The sequence below is a fragment of the Sus scrofa genome, chromosome 14, assembly GCF_054392235.1.
Source record: "Sus scrofa isolate SSC_HxYL_T2T_F1_AM1 chromosome 14, Sscrofa_HxYL_maternal_Yorkshire_Landrace_v2.0, whole genome shotgun sequence".
NCBI lineage: Eukaryota > Metazoa > Chordata > Mammalia > Artiodactyla > Suidae > Sus > Sus scrofa.
The window spans coordinates 57,554,536-57,581,062 of record NC_139396.1 but is presented as its reverse complement, the minus strand read 5'-3'; the positions used below and the strand labels follow the sequence as shown (position 1 = coordinate 57,581,062).

The window sequence follows — 26,527 nt, the reverse complement described above, 5'->3', positions numbered from 1 at the left end:
GTGCAACCCTCATGTAATTAAATTTTTTCTTCATCTTGCACATCTCACAGTTGAAAAAGACCCTAACATAGGTGTAATAATGGGTCAAAATTTACAAAATAAAGTACTGCTTTGGTGTGGGATTTAAAAACAAACAAAAAACCACCTCCTCCTCCAAGAAGTCTCCTTGCTTGTATAATATAACCTTCTTCCCTGAAAGACTGAGGACCTATACAAAAGGAGGGTCCATGTTTCTTTCATTCATGGAATCCCTCCAGTCTGGCCTCTGCTCCTATCAGTCTATAGAAGCAGCTCTCACTGTGGTCAAAAGCCTGGTTTAATCTTTATCTTAAAAGATCAGCCTCATCTGAATGCTTGCTGACCACTCTGAAAGTAGGTTACAAGGTAGAATTCAGCAAGGCTCTGTTCTAGGCCCTCCTCTCGTTCCACACTGTCTTCCTCCTGAGTGCCTCCTGAGTGTCTTCCTCCTCTGTGCCTGTGACTTATCATCTACTTGCCATCACTTTCTTTCCCCTGAGCTCCAGGTCGTGAAGTCCCAACTGTCTACTTGACATCTCTACCTAGGTATCTCAAGAGAGATCTTTAAAACTTCCTTAACTCAGGAGTTCCCGTCGTGGTGCAGTGGTTAACGAATCCGACTAGGAACCATGAGGTTGCGGGTTCAGTCCCTGGCCTTGCTCTGTGGGTTAACGATCCGGCATTGCCGTGAGCTGTGGTGTAGGTTGCAGATGCGGCTCGGACCCCGCATTGCTGTGGCTCTGGCGTAGGCCGGTGGCTACAGCTCCAATTAGACCCCTAGCCTGGGAACCTCCATATGCCGCGGGAGCGGCCCAATTAATAGCAAAAAGACAAAAAAAAAAAAAAAAAAAAACACTTCCCTAACTCAGTATATGATCCTTCTCCCCAGACCTGGTCTTCCTCTAGTATACTAGCTTTGAATGATACTGTTTGTCCAGATATACAAGTTATAGGACTTCCCGTGTGGCTCACAAGTATACAAGTTATAAATCTGAGTGTCTTAATATCATGCTCTCCCTGATCCCCCAAATTCAACCCACTACCAATTCCTGCAATATACTTCCCAAACTTTGCTTGAGTGTTTCCAGTTCTCTTCCATCTTCTTCCTTTGCTAGGACACTAAGCCAAGCTATTGTTTCTCCCCCCCCACACCCTTTTTGGCTGCCCCTAAGCCAGGGACCAAATCTGAGCCAGAGCTGCAACTTATGCCATGGCTATAGCAACACTGGATTCCTTAACCTATTGTGCTGGGCTGCGGATGGAGCTGGGCTAGGGATCAAACCGGCATCTCCACAGAGATAAGCTGGATCATTACCCCACTATGTCACAGAGAGAACTCCCCAAGCTACTGTTTCTTATTTCATCTACTGCAGTAACTTTCCAGTCTCCTCAAATCCATTTCTGCCATTTTCTTATCCACAGCCCACATTACAATCAGAGTACATTTTTCTCTAACTAAACAAATCTGATGTCAATATCTCGTCATAAAACCCATCAAAAACTTGTTAAGGATCTTTCAATGAAGACTTAATCCCTAGCATGCCTCAAAAGGCTCGTGATGTTCTGCTGGCCTCTTAGCTTCTTTAAGTTCTCTGAAGGCCCCATGCTCTACATAACTCTGGGACTTGAGACTCCTTCTGCCCAGGACACATTTCTTCACCCCCACAGTCTTTACCCAGTTAACCTATACTCATTGTTGAGATCTCAAATGTTACCACTTCTGGAGTTCCCATTGTGGGTCAGTGGTTAACGCATCCGACTAGGAACCATGAGGTTGAGGGTTCAATCCCTGCCCTTGCTCAGTGGGTTAAGGATCTGGCGTTGCCGTGAGCTGTGGTGTAGGTTGCAGATGAGACTCGGATCCCGCGTTGCTATGGCTCTGGTGTAGGCTGGTGGCTACAGCTCCGATTCGACCCCTAGCCTGGGAATCTCCATATGCCGTGGGGGTGCCCCAAGCAATGGCAAAAAGACAAAAAAAAAAAAAAAAAAAAAGTTACCACTTCTTCAAGGAAGTGTCCCCTGATACCCCATGCTTTCATCACTTATAATGGTTTACAGTAATATGCTTATTTGTGTAATTATTTGATTCATGTCCACTTTTCAAAATGGATTAGAAAGTCTCTAAGGGCAGGGACCTTTTCTCTTTGATTCACCATTTTATCCCCCAGGACATATCAAAGTATAAATAGTGGATGAATAAGGAAAGGGATGACGTGTGGAATTTCCTGGGGTAGGGACTGAACCTGCACCACAAGAGAACTCCCAGCTGGAGCTTTTAAGACAGTGACATGTCCCGGTAACCAAAACACAAAGTAAAATGTGACAGTGTTACCAGACACACAAAATACTGGGAAACCAGGGGACAGAGAAAATGCTTTGTAAATGGGTAGAAGGCTTTATGGAAGAAGTATCATGAAAACTTGATCCAGAAGGATGTGAAGACTTAAACATGAAAGGATGCACTTTCATGTTTAAGCTTGTATAATCTAGATGATGCTGATACTCAGCAGTCACAGGTTTCCAATATAAACTGCCTATGAGTTAATACAAGAGGCAATTTTCACAAAATAACCACACTTCTCCAAATGTATTTTATTATAAAACATTTCCCTAGCCTTAAGTTTAGTGTGGTATCAAGACAGCTCTCGCTTTAGTTATGTCTATTTTTTAAGAAAAGAAATTAAAATTTTGTTCTATAAAAAGGTCTTCAAGTTATCATCACTCCAAAATAATTTTCAAAGAAAATTTGTATTCTGGGAAACCTACCGTTGCTATGAGGCCAAGAGTGCACAGTTGCACTTCTCACCAGGGCTTCGTCCACTTTGCCACCTGTGGGATTATCCACATACTGCCGACCCTGCTCCAAGGCATTGAAGCATTCCGTCCAATAATCATTATTGTCTGCTTGCACCCGGTCATAACTCCAGCTCACACAGGGAAGAGTCTGACGATTGTTAGAAGAAATGTAGTCCAGGAAACTCAGTGAAGCAAAAGGTTGTGTATGTTGATTCTGCAGGAGAAGGAGAAGGCTTATTGGTGGCTCCTGGGATTTTCTGGCTCCTTCCATCTGAGGAAGGAAGGTGGTCTGACACATCATTAAGCGCCTCTCCGCAGCCTGACCAATATCAGAATTCTTCCCAAAAATATCCAACTCATCTTCTAGGAAGAGTCCCGAATTGTAGCCAAGTTTTCGATTCATGATCGCACTAAACCCACAGGTACAGCGGTACTGATCCTCATTGGAAGAGTCGGGGATGTAAAGCCCGACATCCGCTCCTTTGATGTTCATGTTGCAGGCACAGATGCAACAGCTGTCAAAGTTTCTGTCTTTAAAGATATTCATCACGGAGTCTGAGAGAATCAGGGTGACATAGAGACTGTGGGCTTCAGGAATTGGCTGCATGGTGGCAGGCTCCACAGAGTTAAGAGGCCGTGTGGTAGAGGGGGTAGAGGCTGGTGACCCCTGATCGGTGCTGTCATATTTGACAGACCCTTGACCACTGGCAGTGCCCCCTCCTCTGGGAGTTCTTGGGGTCCTAGGGGTTCGTGGTGTGGGGACAGAGAAGCGAGGGGTTGCTGGAGATGGCAAAACTCCTGCTCCACTGTTGCTGGCTGGGGCAGCGCTGTTCAACGTCACCGGGGTGTTCATCTGTGGTGTGTTCAGATAATCTGGATCTGCCAGGCTCCCAACACTAGGCACATTACTGCAAAATACAGCACAAGTGAGAACGGGAGGCAGGTCACAGGTGCTGGAGTACACACACACAATCACCCCAACCCGGCCTGTGCATTTCTTATTTATTTGTGTTATCACTTGGTTTATTCAATTTTCTATTTAAAAAAAAAGGTGTGTGTGGGGGCGATTCAAAGGAGTCAGTGCAGAATGTGGAAAAGCATGAAGAATAATTCAATATAGCCCTACCCTTCCACTTATTCCATATTTAAGAAAACTAAATCTTAATCTTTTGAGGGAACTATTACTATTTTTACAAGAAAACGATGCTGGATTTGGGCAATGTAATTTTCAAAAGCTGTAACTACTAAATAGAACTTTAGCATGAGTTCAAATGCCAAATTAGCTATAGAACATAGGATGAAATTTCCATCTAATTTGCAATTATATTTTTGTCATTTTTGAAATTGAAAGTCTGCCACTGTACTTGTTCTCTTGAGGCTATAATCCATATATGATTCTAAAAGTAGTTATAATCAAATACACATGAAAATTTAACATTTTTCTGGTTTTCAAAACGCAGTGCTATCTATCTAGGCTAGCATTTTTATAGTAATGAGTGACCATGAGGGAATCTATTTTAGGAAAGCCATTGGCCAGTATTATATTACAATTAATACAAATATTATACATGCTGCTAAGAGGCCTTAGTATTAATTAGGTAGTTGCAAAGAAGTACACATATTGCATCATGGTTTCCAAACTTCTAACAGATTTTTGTAGGCTGGCAGGCAATTCTATTTCATTTTTTAATTTTTTCAATATGCTATGCATTATATAGCACAATTATTTTTAGTTTCCAGAGACTGATCACACTGTGCTATTTTCTTATAAGCAGTGACTTCTTTTTGGAATAGGCACACAGAAAACAAAATACTGCCTGCAATGTTCTGCTATTTCATTATTGTAATAAAACTGTCTTGAAATATATTTTCTTAGGTGTATATGTAAAACAGCACAGGATCATTCTTTCCAACTAGAAGGTGTAAAAAGAAAAAGGTTTTTTTTAATGCTTAAAATTCTCCTGAAATCTATTAATACAAGTGCTTAAACTAATGTTTCTCCAATAAATTATATATCCATTCACTTATAATTTGAAAGAAGAATGTCATAAATTAATGGCTCTTCAAATCATTTTCTTATGATTTTTAATTAGCTATGCCTAATTGACCAACCTGAAAATCCAAATCAGGCACTGCAAAGAAATGTTAAATCTAAGGCACAGTGGTATCTTTGAGTACAGATAACAGAAAACTCAGAAATCTTGATTAGCAATCATTGCTATCTCAGAGACCAAAACAATTAAGTGTGTAAATAGTGATCTTTACTTGAATTGGACTCCTTTCAAATTTCCCTGTTCAACAAAACCCTAAAATTATCAGGCAGCTCAGATCAGAAAAGGAACTATGACAATTAACTGAAAAATCTAATAAATTAAATTGCTCCCTAGGCAATAAAAATGGTTTATCCTGTACAGTAACCTAACATTCCATTCAATAAAAATGAATTGAGTACCAACCTCATGCTAGATAATGAATATGAAAAAGTTTTCCAAAAAAAAAATAAAAAAAGAAAAGATAGCTCATAGCAAGTATGACAGGCATCAAGCGAGTGCTAGGATAAAGTGGGGGTCCAGGGCAATGGAGACAACAGTAGGAGGATTTCCTATAGTCTAGAACTGTGCTGTCCAATAAATAAAGTAGCCGCTAGCCCTATGTATTGAATTTAAATTTACCTAAATAAAAGTCGAGCTATGGTCTCAACTAGCTATAATTCAAGTGGTGCACAGCTACAACATGAGGTTAGTGGATGCCACACTGGAAGGTGCAAATACAAAACACTTACTTCATCAAAGAAAGTTGTATCAACAGTGCCACTTTAGAATACCAAGAATATCTGGAGTTCCCGTCATGGCTCAGTGGTTAACGAGTCTGACTAGGAACCATGAGGTTGCGGGTTCGATCCCTGGCCTTGCTCAGTGGGTTAAGGATCCGGCTTTGCCGTGAGCTGTGGTGCAGGTCACAGACGTGGCTCGATCCTGTGTTGCTGTGGCTCTGGCATAGGCCGGTTGGCTAGAGCTCCAATTAGACCCCTAGCCTGGGAACCTCCATATGCCCGTGGGAGCGGCCCTAGAGAAGGCAAAAAGACCCAAAAAAAAAAAAAAAAAAAAAAAAAAAAAGAATACCAAGAATCTTAGGGGTGGCAAATGATAGATTAAACAGATCTAAACAATAATCTAAATCATTCATTTTTGAAACTACCATAAGCAAAAGGTTGCATGCCAATTTTTGGGGGACTTGTGTAAGAGATAAAGCTGTGCAATGGGTTCTGAAGTTGTTGCACTGTTTGTGAATGACATGCTAAGCCCTGGTGTGCTATTCTCTCTAGCTGTACTGTACCAACCTCAGATTAAATAAGCTACGGTACAAATGAGAAAGGCAGCAGAGAAAAAGCCAGGGCTTCCCATCTAGAGCGCTTCTGAGCACATGCTTTCATGTTGTTGGTGAGTTGACATTTCCAAAGTACTTCCGCAACCATTAGTTCTCACAGCCTTTCAAAAAATCTTTTGCGGGAAGTAGGGCAAGAAAACCCCATTTTTTTTTTTTTTTTTTGGTCTTTTTTTGCTATTTCTTTGGGCCGCTCCCGCGGCATATGGAGGTTCCCAGGCTAGGGGTCCAATCGGAGCTGTAGCCGCCAGCCTACGCCAGAGCCACAGCAACGCTGGATCCGAGCCGCGTCTGCAACCTACACCACAGCTCACGGCAACGCCGGATCGTCAACCCACTGAGCAAGGGCAGGGACCGAACCCGCAACCTCATGGTTCCTAGTCGGATTCGTTAACCTCTGCGCCACGACGGGAACTCCCAGAAAACCCCATTTTAAAGAAGGGAAGACCCAGATAAAAATGATCATTTGAGGTCAGACACAGACTAAACAAAAGGCAGGAAACTGAATCCTATGCCTCTGTATAGTAGAGTTATACGTCCAAATCTAAGGGTTTTTTTAATTTAAATAGTATAATCACTTTATTTTATTTTTTTTAATTAAATTTAATGGGGGGAGGGGCCTGTGCCTGTGGAATTTGCTGGGCCAGGGATCACCCTGCACCACAGACCTGAGCCACGGCAGTGACAACCTTGGATCCTCAACCCACTGTGTCACCAGTGAACTCCCTAATGCTCTTTTAAACCATTTTTTGGACACAGGTTTTCATTCCAATACCGATCTTATATAAACAAAACATAAAGCCAGTTTTTAAAATTAAAACTGATTTCATCAAGATGATTTTATATGAAGTCACAAAGAACAGCCCCAGAGACTGGATTTGGATCACAAATTTGTCTTAGCTCCTAAAAAGTAACTCTGGATTAACTGTCAACATTTTTAAAAAGGAAATTTACATTAAAATCCAGGTCTCCAGTCTCCTACATTCCTGTCTGAACAACTCCCTACAGTTGAATAGCAAATTAAAAAAAGGGGGTGGAGGGCTTTAGGAGGGGCATATTCTGAACAGTTCACTGTTGACCCTGCTGGCCTCCAATGTGTCTCACAATGAAATCAGCTGTGCCAAGTCTTTCGCTCTGTCTGTCCATTTCATACACACAATGCTTATCTGGTACTGATAAAAATTTGAGTTTGTGGCCCTTTACTTTATAGCATTTAAATTATTTCATTAAGAAATTATTACTCAGGGAGTTCAGTGGTTAATGAATCCAACTAGGAACCATGAGGTTGCGGGTTCGATCCCTGGCCTTGCTCAGTGGGTTAAGGATCCGGATTGCCGTGAGCTGTGGTGGACCCCTAGCCTGGGAACCTCCATATGCCACGGGAGCGGCCCAAGAAATGGCAAAAAGACACAAAAAAAAAAGAAATTATTACTCAAAGAGAAACTGATTCTACAGTGTTGAAATAAGAATTTTTGGGGGGACAGTATGTGAAATATGTCCAAGCTATGATAAATACTTCCTTTTCTTTCCCCCTTATCATAACATCACTGTTGCTGCTTTCATATGACAGATCAGTAACAGAGAAATTATCATATGAATACTTAATTTTAAAGATTTGAAATCTTCAAATTATATAAAATAAAGTACTTATCACCATCACCCCCAAAATACTGCCCACTCCAATCTAGTGTTTGATTCTGTGTCAGACACTGATTTGACATTCAGTCAACATGAACACCATGGTTCTCTATAAAACAACTTAATTTTCCCACATAAGAAATTTAGTTTAGAAAGTAATGTTCATTTTCAACACACACAAAAAAAATGCACAAAACATGAATGGCCAATAAAGGAAAGTCTCAAATGAAATGCTGTCATCATTTAAAATAAATATTTAGTTAAGACAAAAATCTTTAAATATGGCAAGTAACTTGACACTATCCCAGCACATACTTGTAGCCATCTCTAATGAAAGTGGCTGTAGGTGGCATGGGCAGTTGTTCAATTTTAGGAGGGATTGCCCATGAAGGCCGAAACAGACAGGCATCAGGAATCTTCAGAGGTAGCAGGCATTGGCTCGGCAACATTTTCAGTGGAGCAAACATAGAGGATCCCACGAAAGGTTGAAAAGTTGGAACTTTGTGCACATATGAAAAGTCCTGTGATAACAAAGTGGAGGTTGGTGATAATGCTGGTAAACAACTCTAGAACATACCACAATAGCAACAAAAATAATTATAACTCCATACTTAACTGATCAACAGAAAAATGATAATGCTGGAGTTCCTGCTGAGGCTCAGTGGTAATGACCCTGACTAGTGTTCATGAGGATATGGGTTCAACCCCTGGCCCCACTCAGTGGGTTAAGAATCCGGTGTTGCCATGAGCTATGGTGTAGGTCACAGACACAGCCTGGATCCTGCGTTGCTGTGTCTGTGGTGCAGGCTGGCAGCTGCAGCTTCTTTTTGACCCCTAGCCTGGGAACTTCCATATGCTGTGGGGGCAGCCCTGGAAGAAAAAAAAAAAGAAAAAGAAAAGAAAAAATGCTAATGCCAAATGTTTATATTAATCAAAAGGCACTATACTAAGTGATGTACCTCATGATCTAATGCAGAGACTTCTTAGGAACTTATGTTTATAAAGTTGTATATAAATCTGCTTGAAAACTGCCCTGTCTCTGTACAATTAATATATTGGCAATTACCTTTATTTCCTCTGGCTTGGGACTTCCTAATCCATCTTCCACTTCCATTCTGAATTCAGTGAGCTGAGTTGAAACCATACTGACCATAGGGCTCTCCATCATACCTAGTGCTGTCACTGTCTCTGAACTGATTCCATCTTTATAATTCATCACAGGAGAAAATGCAGGGTGCTGTTCCAAAGAAGGAGGGGTAGGGAACATCCTTTGCAGATCTGCAACTGCTGAAAAAATAAAAATTTAAAAAAAATTTTTTAACAGGCCAAAAAATTCTAATTTATCTTCTATTTAGCCAACAGAGCAAAAATCTCTGATAAAATGAATGCCATTTTATTTAATGTACATGCATGTCAAAGATTAAAAGTGCACATTCTAAAGTGGTAGTGGCTACTAAACATATTCATAATTTAGATAATTTTGCAACTGATTCAGGCATGTTTTAATTGGTGAATCTCAAACTTTTTAAATAAAGAGGTAATATAAAGAAGTGATTTTTTTCATACTTCCCATTTGATCTATATGTGAATATACTTCATTATCTAAAATTACAGAGGAAAAATATTTTGTTAACTTTTAAAATGAATTACAACCATCTATAGGAAAAAAAAAAAAAATCCCAGGTACCCTAGTTGGTATCAGAAATTAAGCTAACTGAATGGTCATATCAGTTACATAATAGAATATTAATAATGGAAATGTCAAAGAAGGCCATCAGCAGAAAATTATCCTGTTCTGGAACTTTATCACTATCCTCTTGATGCTTTATGATTTGCCTTCACATTAATCATGTGAATAAAGTCTATATAATATGTTTTTCTTCCAATGATTGATTCTCTGAAAACCCTTAGGAGATGAACTAAGTAGAAGCTGTAAGTACAATAACCTAACCACTTTTAAAATTTCTATCCCAGATTACAAAGTATGTACGAAATATTTAAGAATTATATAACAAATGTTACACTGCAAATTTTACATGGACAAATCCATTAAAAATGTATTTTACAGGAAACAAAAATCTTTTTAGGGCTAGAATGGTGATTTACATGTAGTAGGATTACTCAGCTGATTTGATAACTCTACCATATTCACTACTCTTTGGGAAAACAGTTCCGTACTTCCTTTCCAAACTGATATTAAAATGAAATTTTAGAGTTCCTGCTGTGGCACAATGGATTAAGAATCTGACTGCAGCAGCTCAGGTTGCTGCTGAGGCATAGGTTTGATCCCCAGCTTAACCCAGTGACTTAAGGATATGGCATTGCTATGGCTGTGGCGTAGGTTGCAGCTGCAGCTGAGGTTCAGTCCCTGACACAGAAATTTCCATATGCCACAGGTGTGGCCATTAAATAAATAAGTAAGTAAATAAATAAATAAATAAATAAAACTTCACAGTTAGGACCAATAATCTCACCTAGAACCAAAAGACGATTTATTGAAAATCACCTGGGGGAAAAAGTTATCTTTTACGAAGTACTGAGAACAGTGATTCTCAACCCTTTTAAAAAAAAAAAAAATCTGAGATTAACTATCATCATTAACAGTGTCTCATAATGGTACTGATTTTTTCCCCCTTTTTTTTTTTTTTTTTTTTTTGCATATGGAAGCTCCCAGGATAGGGGTCGAACTGGAGCTGCAGCTGCTGGCCTACACCACAGCCACAGCCACAGCAACAGCAACGTGGGATCTGAGCACCACAGCCACAGCAACAGCAACAGCAACGTGGGATCTGAGCACTGTCTGTGACCTATACCACAGCTCATGGTAATGCTGGATCCCTGACCCAGTGAGCAATGCCAGTGATTGAACCTGCATCCTCCTGGATACTGGTCCAATTTGTTTCTGCTTTGCCACATCAGGAACTCCAGCACTGATTCTTAAAGTGGGAGTATATGCAATGAAATCCAAGTTGTGATTGTAAAATCTAGCCACTAGGGGGTGTCCTTAAAGCAAATTTATTTACACGTTTGAGGCAGGTTTAAGTGACTTGGAATCATAACTGATGTGCCTAATCGCTAATGATATTGCTCCTTCTAGCAACTTCAACATTTTAACAGATATACAGTAACCACTGAACAGAGTAAGATACAATTTATAGGTCTGAATCAGAACTTAATAAAGAGTAGATGCTCCATGCTCTGACCTGGGCTAGTGTCTAAGGCAGAGGTATATAGAGAAGCAGTGGGTTGGGTTCCCTAATCCAGGTGCTCTAAGCACAACACTGCAGTGTTCAGGTCACTTCCTCCCTCAGGGCATCAGTTTCTTCATCTAAAAGGGAAGGCTTGACTAGACGTGTGATTCTCATCAGGCTTTTTTTCTTTCCTTTGTTTATTGGGGGAAGAGAAAGCCTCCATCATATTGAGGCAAGAAAAAAGGTGAGAACCTCTGGATTAGACGACTTTTTAACATGTTACCTAGTTAATTATATAATCCTGAATAATTTACCCTCTCTCGGCCTCAGGTATTTATGTATAAAACAAGGGTAGACAAAGACAATAGAAAGGGTTTCAGACCTAAACTTTCATTTCCATTAGAAAAGCTCCTCTTTTATTTATTTTCTATAACAGAATTCTATATATCTTCAGATAAAATGGCACTTGCTGCTGCTAAGAAAAAAAGAAAAGAAGAAAGCCTAAATCCCCAAGTTGATCCTCAAGTCATCTTGATGTGACAGTATTTTACCCTTAAGGAACATAAAATAATTCACAGAATTAGTGATACAATCCAAGCCAGAAACTACCACAGAACCACTGGAGATACTGTATAAACGATAAGTTCTGAGATTGAAAAACAAGTCTTCAGATGTAGCAGCAACAAGATCAATAAGTTTTCTTTAAAACAAGGCTAAAGACTTTAATATAGACTTAGGTTACATTTGAAATACATTCATCATCTTTAACTTTTAGTCCCTATTCCCCTTCCGAAGCCAAAGGGCAGCTACTCGTCAATTTTAATATAAAATTAACTTGTAAGTGGTGTATCTTAAACCATGAGTCTGCTTCACAAAATGTTCAAACCATATTAAATTATAGATCTTGATTAACAAAGTAGATATTTGGAAAATAATGAAACCATATAAATTCACTTGGAGTTAAAATGACAATGACTTAAAAATAGCTTTCACTTCATTTACTAAGTATTCTAGCTATGCTACAAAATTTTATCTCATAATTCTTTCACTAAATTAGTTTTTAAATTTTCTCTAAGAAATGTAATAAAGGCATTTTCCACTTAGGGCTACTCAACTTCTTTGATTCTACCTATCACAGTTATATACCTCAGTCTTCAAAGCCTCAGTCATCTTGATAACTTTTGTCAAAGGTAAAAGAGAACAAACAGAAAAAACTATGGATAAAGTGAGATTCCACCTGCTAAAGATTCATGTTAAAAAGTAGTTTTCACCATTTTTATTATCAGATATTCTTTAGGAAGACGCTTAATCTCTCTAGCTTCAATTTCCTCATTTGCAAAGTGGAATAATAGCTCCCTTATTTTTTTGTGCACGTTAAATGAGATAGTGTATACACAGAAGCGAACACTTTGCTAGGTACATCTAAACACTCAGAAAGTGATGAAGTCAGCAATAACTAGTCCTCCTTGCCAATTATGGTTTGACTGAAGAAAGCTGTAAATAGTATTAAGTCACAGGGAATTTCTAAAGAGATGACCCTAATGAATTTTTGAGATGAAAAACACGGGACTGAAAGTGCTCAAAGCAGAAAGAAAAGAGAAACACAGAGAAATATTCTGGCCCTCTAAAGTAGAAAAACCTGGCTTGCCTATGCAGTTTTCGTCCCCAAAATGACTGAAGTTAGAGAATGAATAGCTACCAAGTGGACTGGAGTTGAGATGTCTTGACAATGCTCCACTGACTTACACCTGCCTACACCCAAAATCCACTACACTTTAGCAGGAACCACCACTAAGAGCACCAGCCATTTCCTATCCTGTACATAGCATATTTATGCATAAGACTAAAGCATCTGACAGAAGCATCACTACTCATTTCTCAGTATTCTTCCCAGCCCAGCACCTAGCAAAGTCCCTTACAAAGAGTAAGTGCTCTTGTAGAAGAAAATGAAGCCAATTCAAAAGACCAAATCAAAAAGGTATGTGCGTGTGTGTATACTAAATCACTCTGTAGTACAGAATAAATTAACACATCGTAAATCCATACTTGAATAAAATTTTTTAAGAAGTCCAACTCATTTTGCTTCCTCAAAGACTCATACTTCAAACTGACAGCCTTTCAAAGACAAAAGTTCATAAGCAACTGGTTAACAATAAAACATAAGAAAAACATTTGTTTTAATTAATATAACAGTACTATCTTAACAAAGACTTGAAGCTAAACTAAAGCTCACTGTTACTGTATGTTACTTTCTTCATTTAATGAAGAAATAAATAAATTAAGAAATGAATAATCATGGACTCATGCTGTCCAACACAGTATCCACTAGCCATACGTGGCTATGGAGCATTCAAAATGGGGCTTGTCCAACTTGAGATGTGCTGTGTGTATAAAATATACCTCAGATTCCAGTTAGTAAAAAAGTGTAATATAAAACATCTTAATACTTTTGGGAATTCCTGAATGAATGTGACTAGGAACCATGAGGTTGCGGGTTCAATCCCTGGCCTTGCTCAGTGGGTTGAGGATCTGGCATTGCCATGAGCTGTGGTGTAGGCCGGCAGCTATAGCTCCGATTGGACCCCTAGCCTGGGAACCTCCATATGCTGTGGGTGCGGCCCTAAAAAGAAAAAAGACAAAAGACAGAAAAACCAAAAACCAAAAACCAAAAAAACAAACAAACAAAAAAAAACCACCTCAATATTCTTATGCTGATTACATACAAAAATGACAATGTTTTGGATATACTGAGTTAAATAAAATGTTCTTAAAATTAATTTTACATGGTTCTAATTACTTTTTTTTTTTGTCTTTTTGCCTTTCCTAGGGCTGCTCCCTCAGCATATGGAGGTTCCCAGGCTAGGGGTCTAATCCGAGCTGTAGCCACCGGCCTACGCCAGAGTCACAGCAATGCGGGATCCGAGCCATACCTGCGACCTACACCACAGCTCACGGCAACGCCAGATCCTTAACCCACTGAATGAAGCCAGGGATCGAATCCGCAACCTTATGGTTCTTAGTTGGTTTCGTTAACCACTGAGCCACGACGGGAACTCCTCTTTTTACTTTTCTAATGTGACTAGTAGAAAATTCAAAATTATGTATGTAGCTCTCATTTGTTGCTCACCTTGCACTTCTGTTGGATGGTGCTATTGTAGACATTAAATGTGATCAGTCTTTCCACTTAGATGTACAATAAGCTACTTCAGAGCAGAGAACTTCTTGCCATGCTATTTTCATTGTCATGTCTTGGGATGAGATGTTATGTATATGTCCTCACAAATACTCTGACACATTAAAAAGATCCTCTTGATTTTTGTTTAACTGCATTTTCTCCTGATAATATTTTTGCTTTATTTCAAATTCATTAATTCTTATAACCTATACTTTATCATAAAATTTTGAGTAGCTCCTTTTTGAAACAGTTCCTTTTTAAATAAAAATGAGAGAAAGAAGAGAGTATACCATATACTTTACTGGGCAATGACACTAGCTAGCAGGATGGTTTGTGAGTGAATAATTATGAACAAGTTATCAGACATTTTATAATTTAACATTACTACATATCACTTAATGTCAAAAAAGCAGGAGTAACAAGTTCAACACAAGGGGAAAATTCATTCATCTGACCTATTCCAGATGAATCTACTTTAATAATGTTTCTTTTAATCTTTGAGTTTCATGTTTGTAAAATTCTGCGGTGCAGAGTAATAAAAAAAAGAAAAATGTTTAATTAAAAAAACTACAGTAACTGGCTGGCTATCATTATTCATTTTCATACATGTCATGCTTGAGAAAGCTTTGCATATTTTAAAAAGCTATGGATCCACTAAAGCTGTCAAAATCCAATCTCTGTATACTTCACACTTCTACATTTGAGTAAATCAGCACTACATTTATAGGTTCATAAAACTTTTTGACTCATCCCTATGACACGGTGGTTTTTTCCCTCAATTTGTTCTCATTACCAGCTGAAGTTAATGAGAAAGTATTAAAGAATGATTTGCGTTGGAACTGTGTTTCTACTTCAGAGTATCCATTTACCCCGACTTTCTTTTCTCTTATAGAATAGTTTTTTAGAGTAAAGAATAGCTAGAAAAAAAGGAAATTCCTCTTCTTGTCGTCATTCATAATAAAACCAGTCGATCTCTTAAGGAAACACAAAATCTTCACTATAAATCAGAAAAAGGACCACAAATAGTTAAACGCTCATTATTCTCATGTGGATTAAATTTATGAAATTTGAAACATTTTACACAACCTCTTAGAGTGGAATATCACTCTGAATATCACTGTGCAACATTTTTCCTACTAAGAGAGGGCTATTAGAAAAACAAACCAAAAACATGTTTTTTCCATATTTTAAGCCATAAAAGTTAACCTGAAAACAAAAGGAAAAGGAATTCAAATTTAAATGGTCTCTTAGCTGCCTGCCACCTTAGGAATACCAATTTATATGAATTTTAATTTACTGTTAGTATTCTGTTAAGAAAAAAACAAAAAGGAGGGGAATCTCAGGTAAGGCACCACTGAGTATGAGAACATTATATAAGTTGTAAGTAGTGAGCCAAAGCTCAATTTCCTTCTCTTACTTGGTGGGTAAGGAACAGCAGCTCTTCCATCCTTGCCAAGAGGTCGGTCTTCTGTCCCAACTGCAGGCATCTTTGATGAGCGCAGTGCAGGTGACACAGCCTAAGAACAGATTATTATTATTAAAACAGAGTAACACATTTGTATATAAGTAGGATGGCAGTTGCTTATTTCTTAGTGTATGCCTATTGATATTTTAAAATAGGAAAGATGCTTCCTTACATAGTGTTCACCAGGTGAACTTCTAGAAACATGAGCAGACAGTGACACAAAAAAGATGGTTACAAGCTTATCAAGTATGAGAAACTGAGTGACTGAGTCTTCTTTTCATGGATCTGGTAAGGGCAGACTGTGCCATCAAAGCAGAGCTTGCAGACCTTAAGCAAATCTCCCCTCCCAGGTCATTAGAGAAGCAGTTTCAGGGACACAATAATTACATTATGGTGGTGCCTCTAAGCAGTAATTGGCTATCAGTCTGGCCTTCCTTCTGTTTGGAAGCAGGCAGCTAAAAGAGATGACCTCAAGACCTCACAAATTATTCTCTTACTTTTCACCTACCCCCAAATCTATATATTTCACTATATCTACATATAGGATATAGATTACTACATGAAAACACATCTTCATGAAAAAAAAAAGCCTGATTTCATAAAACTAATGAAATAAGAGGTTTTTCTTTTTATTTGTTATTCAAAACAAATTAAGTACCTTAATAAGCAAGATTATCTTCAAGAACTCAAATGAACTGATGGCAAAATAAAGAAAAAAAGACTCTCATAAAGAGGCCTCTTATTTATGTACACTTATTCAATGTCGTGGAGTTTAACTATAAAATTAAAGACTTACGAGATGAAAACTTGGACAACAGCCTCTCAATTCCACTTACTAATAAGATGAATTTGCAAAATGATCCTAAGGTAAACTCTTCCCTTGATTAAATGCCAGGGTAGAAATCAGAATAAAGTAGAAACAATTATTTTAGAGAAATGAAAATTAGATTAAAAATGTCCAACTCTCCTTTGCATATTAATATTACTAAGAATATATTTAAAAAAACAAAGTAATACATTTCTTCATTTAGTCCAATAGTAACTCATAATTTATACAGAAAGTAATTAAGAACAATAAGTCAGAGCAAAGACAACAAATCACTAGGGATGATGGCTGGGCATAGTAACCAGGCTACAACTTGCTTGCTTTTTTCCCTTTTCTTACATCTCTCTTTCTACTTCTTTTTTTTTTTACAGCCACACCTGCAGCATATGGAAGTACCCAGGCTAGGGGTCAAATCAGAACTGCATCTGAGACCTACACTGCAGCTTGCAGCCACACCAGATCCTTAATCCACTGAGTGAGGCCAGGGATCAAACCCATATCCTCAAGGAGTCAATGTTGGGTATTTAACCCACTGAGCCACAAGAGAAACTCCATCTACTTCTCTTTGATTCCTTTGCGATTCATACTTTCTTCCCACCATTACCACACCAAAGCATCTAAGCTAACCCTCCTATTTCTCTGGAGGTGGCCATTTTGGGAAAATCTGGCCCTACCCATCAGTCAACCCCCAGGGCAAACAACAATCCAGGTGGGATCACAGCCCCGCCCCTCAGTAAACAGACTACTTAAAGACCCCTCAGGCACACAGCTGCCTCTAATCTCATCCAGACTAGGCCCCACCCAACAGAGGGATTAGAATCAGCTCCACCTACCAGTGGGCAGGCATCGCCCCTCCCAACAGGAAGCCTACTGCAAGCCCCCACACAGGACTTCAGCCACAAGGGGGGCAGACACCAGAAGTAAGAGAGGCTACAACTTTATTATCTGTAAAAAGGTCACCACACAAAAAACCTATAAAAATGAAAAGACAGAGAACTATAACTCAGATGAGGGAGAAAGGAAAACCCCAGAAAATCAGCTAAGCTAAGGGATGAGGAGATTCTTAGCCTCCAGGAAAAAGACTTTAGATTGTTGATGCTGAAGAAGATGCAAGACATTGGAAATAAACTGGAGGCAAAGATGGATAACTTACAGGAAACAATGACCAAAGAGATACAAGATATAAAACTTAAGAAGAGATGCAAAATACAATAACTGAAATAAAAAATTCACTAGAAGCAGCTAACAGTAGAATACAGGAGGCAGAAAAACGAATAAGCAAGGTGGAGGACAGATTAGTGGAAATTACGGATGCAAAACAGAAAAGAGAAAAAAGATTGAAAACAAATGAAGAGAGTCTCAGAGAACTCTGGGACAATGTTAAACATACCAACATCCGTATTATAGGGGTGCCGGAAGGAGAAGAGAGAGAGAGGGGACAGAAAAAATATTCCAAGAGATAACAGCCCAAAACTTCATGGGAAAGGAACCACTCACTCAAATCCAGGAAGCACAATGAGTACCATATAAAATAAACCCAAGGAGGAATACACCGAGACATGAATTAATCAAACTAACCAAAATTAAAGACCAAGAGAAAATCTTGAAAGCAGCTAGGGAAAAGAAACAAGCATCACACAAGGGAACCCCAATAAGGTTATCAGCTGATTTTTCAGCAGAAACTCTGCAGGCCAGAAGGGAGTGGCATGATATACTTAACGTGATGAAAGGAAAAAACCTCCAACCAAGATTACTCTACCCAGCAAGGCTCTCATTCAGATTTGAAGGAGAAAGCAAAACCTTCAAAGATAAGCAAAAGTTGAGAGAATTCAGCAACACTAAACCAGCCTTACAACAAATACTAAAGGAACTTCTCTGGGCAGAAAAGACAAGACAGCAACAAGAAATAAAAATTCCACAAATGACAAGGCTCACCAGTAAAGGTATATATACAGTAAAGATATGAAATCATCCATGCACGATTATACCACGATTTTTTGCTATTTCTTGGGCTGCTGCCATGGCATGTGGAGATTCCCAGGCTAGGGGTCGAATCGGAGCTGCAGCCACGGGCCTACACCAGAGCCACAGCAACACGGGATCCCAGCCGTGTCTGCAACCTACACCAAAACTCACGGCAATGCCGGATCCTTAACCCACTGAGCAAGGGCAGGGACTGAACCCGCAACCTCATGGTTCCTAGTCGGATTTGTTAACCACTGCGCCACAATGGGAACTCCTACATATAGACTCTTATATCAAAACTTCAGAATAACTGCAAACCAAAAGTCTACAATTGATACACAAACAAGGAATCTCTGAAGAAGAAATATGTCTCATAGTAAATAAGTGCATAATCCACCATGAAGGGGGTCATCTGACATCATTCTTGGAATGCTGAAGTCTTCTTAAAACTGATTCTGATTTCCTCTCCATCAAAGAATTTATGATAATTATAATTAAATAATGCAACTGTACAATTAAATAAGTCTACAATTGTGTTATTAATAACCATTTATCTCCATGGTACAATGTAAAGTCTAATGTCTTGTTTATCACATCGCCTAGAATGGTGTAATGCCTTTATTGAAGAATCAGTAAGATGTAACAAATTGTGAGGACATATTTATATAGTTACACTGTTTTTTAACCAATTTATGCATTTCATATTTTACTTATTTTCAGAGGGTGTATTATTTTTGTTATTCTTACCAGTTACGTCATTCTTTTTATTATGCTATATAAAATATTTAATGGTATAAAAGGCTTTCTTCTTTATAAATTTTAGTTGCATAATATACACAATTTTAATATAATGCTAATTTTTAAAGAAAAATTGAAATGTAATAGATATTACTAAATAGTAAAAATGAACACCATACAAAATGGGATAAAATATAGAATACATTTCCTATTTGTCTCGGCATATTTTCCATTCCACTTCTCCAGAGAGAGTCACTTAATCTGTTTCTTAAGATCCATGATATAATAATCTGTGTGAATGTAATTGTGTTTAAATATATGTATTTTATTTTGTAAAAAAAAAAAAAAAAAATTTAAAGAACAGACATTCTACCTAAACCATGCAAACCAATCACTAGATATTACTGAACATGAAAAGAAAATTGTATACCGTAATGAATATATTTGCTTTGGAATTAGTTAACTAGCTCGTTACCTACAATTATAACTAGCTAGTTACCTTCAAATTACAATTATGAAGATACAGCTGAAGGGTAAGATTTAAAATGTTACTGTATGATAGATAGTTTCTCACTACTATTCACTCATAATTATCAATTCAAACTGTTTCCAATTTGAATTCTACCAAGTTTTCTTAATTAGTTTCTAATAAGATTTGCTTAATTAATGGAGTTTTCATTATTGTTGTAATTAAAAATAATTATGGGAAAAAATAAAAGTAAATAAAATTGAAATTAGTAAAAGTTAAAAAAAATAAAATAAAAAAATAAACTAACCCTCCTTAAAACCAACCCAAGATAATGTGTGGCTTTACAGAGACAGTCATATTCAAAAAGGATCTCGAAGGCCTGGGTCAAAGAATAAGGAAACATGTCATTTCTTCCACCAAAGTTTTTCACATTGTCATGTCCTTTTCCTTCCTTCATGCAGTCACTGCCTGAATTTAGGACCCTGTGTTTTAATCTGACAAGTTACTGAACAGTAGTCTTGCTTTCTGTGTACCAGACTGATGAAAAACAGCACTTACTTCTACCAGATTGGTTCCACGCTCAGCAGCCTTCAGAAGAGCATATTACCAGTAGAGTTTGAAGTCCAGACTTAATTGTGGCCAAAAAGCTTCCCAGCCCCATTAATCTTTACACACTATTCAGATAACTCTCCAGTGTACTCACTATCCAAGGTCTGGCTAGTTCATTCTTGTTGCTTAATCACGGCTCACTGCAGGTTCAAACTAACATCCCTCCCCTGCCTCTCACTAACCTAGCTAGTCTTTCCACATTTCAAGTCAATTCCATTCTTTGAAGTCATTATGATCTCCTCATCTTCTGATTACTTAGAATACTAATGGTATACAACATCTGTTAATCAGATACATTTTATTTTAAAGTGAGAATGGGCTTTAGAAATCCTATTCCTTCTTCATCTTCAAGCCTTCACTTAAAACACTGCTTGCCTGTCACTTTGTACTTGAACATACAGCATCTTTAGATTCAGGTCAATTACTGCACTCACAGGACTAAGTATATTTTTAACTTTATATGCTATTTCTCCTTAAATCTGTGAGTATCTAAAGTATCAGAGTGGTAATTTAATTATATCTATAACTTACAGTACTTGCCACAAGGGAACTGGTCATTAAATGATTAACAGATAAATGGAAGTTACATGGGAAAGAAAGTAAATATATAAATAAAAGAAAAATAAGTAAGTTGATTCCATGAAGAGAGCGCCCATCTTACTCATTTCTAGGTTCCCCGGAAATAAAAGGCACTTTTTTTTTTTGTCTTTTTAGGGCCACACCCACAGCATATGGAGGTTCCCAGGCTAGGGGCAGAATCAGAGCTGTAGCTGCCAGCCTACACCACATGCACAGCCACAGCACCACCACATCTGAGCCAAGTCTGCAACCTACACCACAGCTCACAGCAATGCCGGATCCTTAAGACACTGGGCGAAGCCAGGAACAGAAGCTGTAACCTCATGGATGCTAGTCAGATTCATTTCCGCTGAGCCACAACAGGAACTTGAAAAGGCACTTCTCTTTGCCCAAAGGCACAGAGTTTTTTAGGTGAACAAGGACGCAAATATCCTGATTCAGCTCAGTTATTCTCCAAAGAATTATAAATTCTTATCTATCACTTGAATCACATGATGCCTTGTATTATTTAATGTCTATGTGTATAAATTTTATCTCCTGATGGATGCCATAATTCTAAAAAGTATAGAACATAATTGTAATACCTCTTATAATGTTGACTAACCTGTGACTTATTAGATGGATAAAAGGTTAAGGAGCATTATTTTAAAAATCTGAGCTCAAGGGCTATGTAATACACTTATGTTAATCTCATAATATTGAGAAAGATTTAAAAAAATAAATGTGAACGACTTTAATATTTACAACAGGAATAACACCAATTTTAAAAAAGCCATTACAAATAAAATCCAAGGATATTAGAGGCTACACTAATAACTTTTAAAATCCACTCAAAGTACACAAACATTTTTAAAGAACATTCAGAACCTGAAATAAGAGCCCCCAATTCAGTAGACCAAACTATAAATAAATACTGAAACACTGATACAAGTCCACCCATTTAAGTGAATTTTTGTTTGCATAGCTATGGCAGACTCACCCCAAGTTCGTCATCATCAGAATTATCAAAGATGTTGTCCAAGTCATGAAGGGAAGGTGCCAGGTCTGTCACTTGCGTAAGGCTACTGGAGCCAGCTCTGCCAGCAGCATTATCCTGCCGGACATCTGTGGGGAAGGAGGCAAAAAGGCACAGAATCAGCAACTTTGTTAAGGGAGGAGGAATGAGGAAAGGACAATGAGCAAGCCCTGCCTGTGAATTGTTTCCCTAGGTTTTTAGTTAAATTTAGAGACAATTAGTGCCAAATATGTTTATTAGTTTTGAAAGGAACTGAAAAACAAACTATGAAAAATATATTAAGAATGAGAGCAAATTACTGCTATTACAATAAGAATAAAATTTTAAATAGAGAACCATCTCCCTCGCATCTTATTTTAGCAACCATCCAAGTGAGGCAAATAATCATTGTACACACCTGTTTTAGTAGAACTGAAAAGGGACATGGCATTTTTCCCTTCAGGCACCGGCGTGGAATGACCTGGTGTAGTGACATCCTTGGTACCAAATCCATCCTCTGACTGTATAATAAATTCAGCCAAACAAAACACATGAACACCAACCCAAAGTGTGGAATATGAGGGAGAACACAAAGAATTAGAGGGTAGAATGGAACTTGTTATGAGCACAAGTATGATAAATCATGGTCTATGCAACCAAAGAAAATAAAAGATAGGTCCTTTTCCCTGAATTTAAACCAAACCGAAAACTCCCATACTTTCCCCTAAATCTGGGTCAATTGGGGTTTTATGCCTCAATAGTACTGGTGGCATTTTATTATAGACCTGCCATGTTGTTACAAGCTGCCTTAAATATAGCATTTTAGATGTTGAATTATGGTTCAGACTTTCTGGATCTAGATAGATCTCTGTAAAGGAATCTAAGAAGTATTCTCCTGAACTGCCCTGGCCTCTTTTAATTGTTTTTAAATGTCTTACGTCCTCTATTATTAGGCATACTTTAAAAAAGTACCATTTCAAGAATGGCCCTGTAGTTTAGATGTTTTAGAATTTAAGGCTCAAAACAGCAGGCACCGCCAGTACTCATATTTATGACAGTGACACCAGTCTTGGAGTAGTATTGATATTAATTCAGAGGTACACAGATTAAGAGCTTATTAGCACAGTAAACGCAGTGAGCGTTCAAGAAACAGTAGATATTGCTATCAACATTTTTTCTTTACATTTTGGGTATTTTGGAATAATAATTAAAAAGAAATAAGCAGGGAGCATAGGCCAACAATAATTAGCATATGAGAGGAAACATGCACTGTACAAGCTATAGCCTGGAAAATATGAGGCTTCATTTATGTTCGGCTGACTTTTAAACAAAGGTGAGCCATGACATAAAAAGGGACAATACGCTGTTTGATACAATAGTACCAAGAGCATGAATATGGGGACAGAGCAATCAGGCAAGACTATCTCAAACATTCTGCCTCCAAAGTATTCCCACACGTGTTATACTGACATAGACTGAAACCCACACCAGGCTGGACTCTCTCTATGTTAAATGGTACCTTATTCTTTTTCAGGGAATCTTTCTCTGTCCCTTGTTTGCATTTCTTGTTCGCTGTAAAGATGTATTTTATGTCACCATCCTCAAAGGTATATGGGTCATTGACTTCTCCCAAACTGTCTCCAGGTTGTTGTGATAGGGGTAATGGGTCAAGGAAGTGGAGTGGCTGCATCTGGGGCTGCTTGTCTTGCCAGATTTTAAACCGTTTGTTAGGTTGTGCTAAGAGTCTGAAAGGGAAAATAAATGACAATTTAAACAAGATAAAGTAAAAACATTAGGGTTTTTTCTTTTCTTTTCTTCTTTTTTTTTTTTTTTTGGTCTTTTCTAGGGCCACACCTACTGCATATGGAGGTTCCCAGGCTAGGGGTCTAATCGGAGCTGTTGCCACCGGCCTACGCCACAGCCATGGCAACGCTAGATCCCAGCCGAGTCTGCGACCTACACCGCAGCTCACGGCAATGCCGGATCCTTAGCCCACTGAGCGAGGCCAAGGTTTGAACCCGCAACCTCATGGTTCCTAGTCAGACTCGTTTATGCTGTGCCACGACAGGAACTCCCAGATGTTTTTAAAAAAGCAACATTTAAAACTTCAAGTACTTGGAAAGCTTAAACTAAACTTATTCACGATTAAATAAATTTTAGTAGCCTCTGTCAAGAACATATGCTTTTGACTCTGATTTCATTTAACAGCGCAAACAGGCTGTGAGGACAGTCTAGGTTCAAATTCCATCTGTGTCATTTATAACTGCATGACCCTAGTTTCCTTCTTAGGTATGACATTAATGTAGTAATACAGCTGTGGTGAAGATTAAATGAGAAAACCTGTGTGGGAACTATTTGGAATAATAAGTCGCTCAAAAGCCCTCTGAAGTATTATTACTGGATGCATGATATGTACCCAAGTGCAAGTAAAGCCTTCCTTAAAAGTAGCAACATACCAAGAGGGCACTGACCACAATATGGTCAAAGCTTCATTCTCTGATTAACAGATAGCAAGCCAAAAATAAATACTAGTGCAGCTAATTCAACTCTACAATGAAACCTTTATATGTCAGCACTGAAATAATGACACGTGTGTTAAACCTCACGATGGACAAAGCATTTGACTTTTAAACATTTTCCAAATGCAGATTCTAGAATGGTGAAGAAAGGCCTCTTTCATTTTGTATCTGAAGGCCCTGATTCTTGGGAACCTATGGCCTTGGCCTTCTGGTGAGTGATCAGGTGGATGGGTCAGAGAGTCGCCTTACCTTTGCAATGCAGTGCTCTCTGAGTTTACCTCCATTTTGGCATCACATCTCTCACCCTGGAGCTCTGGAGGCCGGAACTCGACATCATCAATGGATGGAAGATGATAACTATGCCACCACTTATCTGATGACTCTGAGTTCGAGGGCCTAATCCCACAATATAAGGCGGTCTCACTGACCTCTGCCATCAGAGGCAGTCTTTGGCCTACGAGGACAGTTCTGTCATCCAGCGTAGACAACTGCTGGAGTTCCAGCCCATTTCCATAGAGGGCTGGATTCACAGGGACAGACGGTGGGTCCAAACTCTCCGTTTCCTGACCTCGTGGCTGAGGGCTGAGTGTTGGCGGCAGAGGGGAAATAGGGGAATGAGGTGAATCCATAGGATTCAGATTCATTTGCTTGCTTGTATTTCTGGAAGGCACGGCCATTTGCTTATCATACTTCCTACTGCTAGACACCTCTAAGGAGGAGTCTATCCCTGCCAACCCTAGCTTCTGTCCTGGTGGATCTTGTTCCATGCATAACTCTTCGGCCACAGAGGGCCTATGATGAAATGGTATCAAGGGTCTCTTTTGCAACTTGTCTCCTTTTTCCTGTCTTTCTGTTGTTTTGTGCTTAGAAGAAGCAGGAGGTGGTAAAGATGAAGATGATGATGGTCCTGCACTGAACCCTGGTTGTGATATTGTGGGAGGTCGACTAGGTCCTACTGCACAACGCTTTAAAAGTTTATGCCTGAAATGAGAATTAAAATGAAGTCAATAGATACGCAGATGAAAATAAATGCATCATTCTATTTATTTATTTATTTTGGTCTTTTTAGGGCCACAGCTGTGGCATATGGAATTTCCCAGGCTAGGAGGCCAACTGGAACTGTAGCTGCCGGCCTATGCCAGAGCCACAGCAACATGAGATCTGAGCTGTGTCTGTGACCTACACCACAGCTCATGGAAATGCCGGATCTTTAACCCACTGAGGGAGGCCAGGGATCGAACCCATGTCCTTATGGATGCTAGTCGAGTTCGCTAACCACTGAGCCATGATGGGAACTCCTGCATCACTGTAATATTATGGAAGAGACACTTCTGACAAGGTTCTGTCTTTTAAAACATACATTATGTGCACTAATACATTTAAGTGAACTCCAGGTGTTAAATATATTCATAAGGACTAAAAAATGCAAAACCCCCTAAGAGAAAATGATGAACCAATCACATATAAGTTAGGTAGATAAGAGGTAGACTTAAGAAACACTGATTAAAATGATACTCATAACCTCTACAAAAATACTAATTTGAAAAATCCCCAAATCCTTCAAATTTGATGAGGGTCTTAGATAATCTGTTCATGTTGCATTTTAAAACCAAGAGTAATGAGACCATCTGTCAAGAAAAAAAAAAAAAAAAGCTTTCAATTTCTGTTTTACAACACGCTAGTAAGTCCAATATAGAATGGTTTATAAAACTTACAAAGTTGTAATTCAGGAATAAAATAACTATACAACTCTCCCCCAAAGTGGGAAACTAAGAAAATAAGGTCAGCCTTAAGAATATTCAATAGGATAAATAGTATACTACGAACCTTATATGCTACTATCATCTAAGAAAGACTGTATAAAAGACAACTTCGGATCTTACACAAACAGGTTAAAATGAGACAAGTAAAAAGGCTGTGAGAATATTAAAATGACGCACATATACAAAGGTATCTATACTATATAAGCAGGAATAACAAGTCTATTCACATCCTAATACACCTCTTGGCAAGCAAGGCAAGCTTTCTCCATAAGGGCCCACTAGATGATGCTAAGATTTAATCTGTGCAAAAAAGTTACATAACAGGTTAGCCAGTTCCTCCCAATATATAACTCATTCCCATGGAAAAATGTAAGCTCTCCTGCCAGTGTAGCAGTAAC

At 38.5% G+C, this 26,527-nt stretch overlaps 1 protein-coding gene across 15 annotated transcripts in view; it reads right to left on the bottom strand.

Annotated features, from left to right (window-relative positions):
• Positions 1 to 26,527, bottom strand: part of MED13L (mediator complex subunit 13L) — a 324,733-nt gene that overhangs the window by 33,999 nt on the left and 264,207 nt on the right. For 9 of the 15 annotated variants that reach the window (XM_021073120.2, XM_021073123.2, XM_084994192.1 and 6 more), the window contains 8 exons: positions 24,616 to 25,347; positions 23,367 to 23,592; positions 22,266 to 22,368; positions 21,833 to 21,957; positions 15,620 to 15,719; positions 8,903 to 9,123; positions 8,152 to 8,357; positions 2,785 to 3,722 (listed from right to left, as the gene is read on the bottom strand). In XM_021073120.2, the coding sequence (XP_020928779.1) occupies positions 2,785 to 3,722; positions 8,152 to 8,357; positions 8,903 to 9,123; positions 15,620 to 15,719; positions 21,833 to 21,957; positions 22,266 to 22,368; positions 23,367 to 23,592; positions 24,616 to 25,347 (2,651 nt within the window). The remainder of the gene's footprint in view (positions 1 to 2,784; positions 3,723 to 8,151; positions 8,358 to 8,902; positions 9,124 to 15,619; positions 15,720 to 21,832; positions 21,958 to 22,265; positions 22,369 to 23,366; positions 23,593 to 24,615; positions 25,348 to 26,527) is intronic. The other 6 variants (XM_021073121.2, XM_084994191.1, XM_084994193.1 and 3 more) reach the window with 1 other exon arrangement.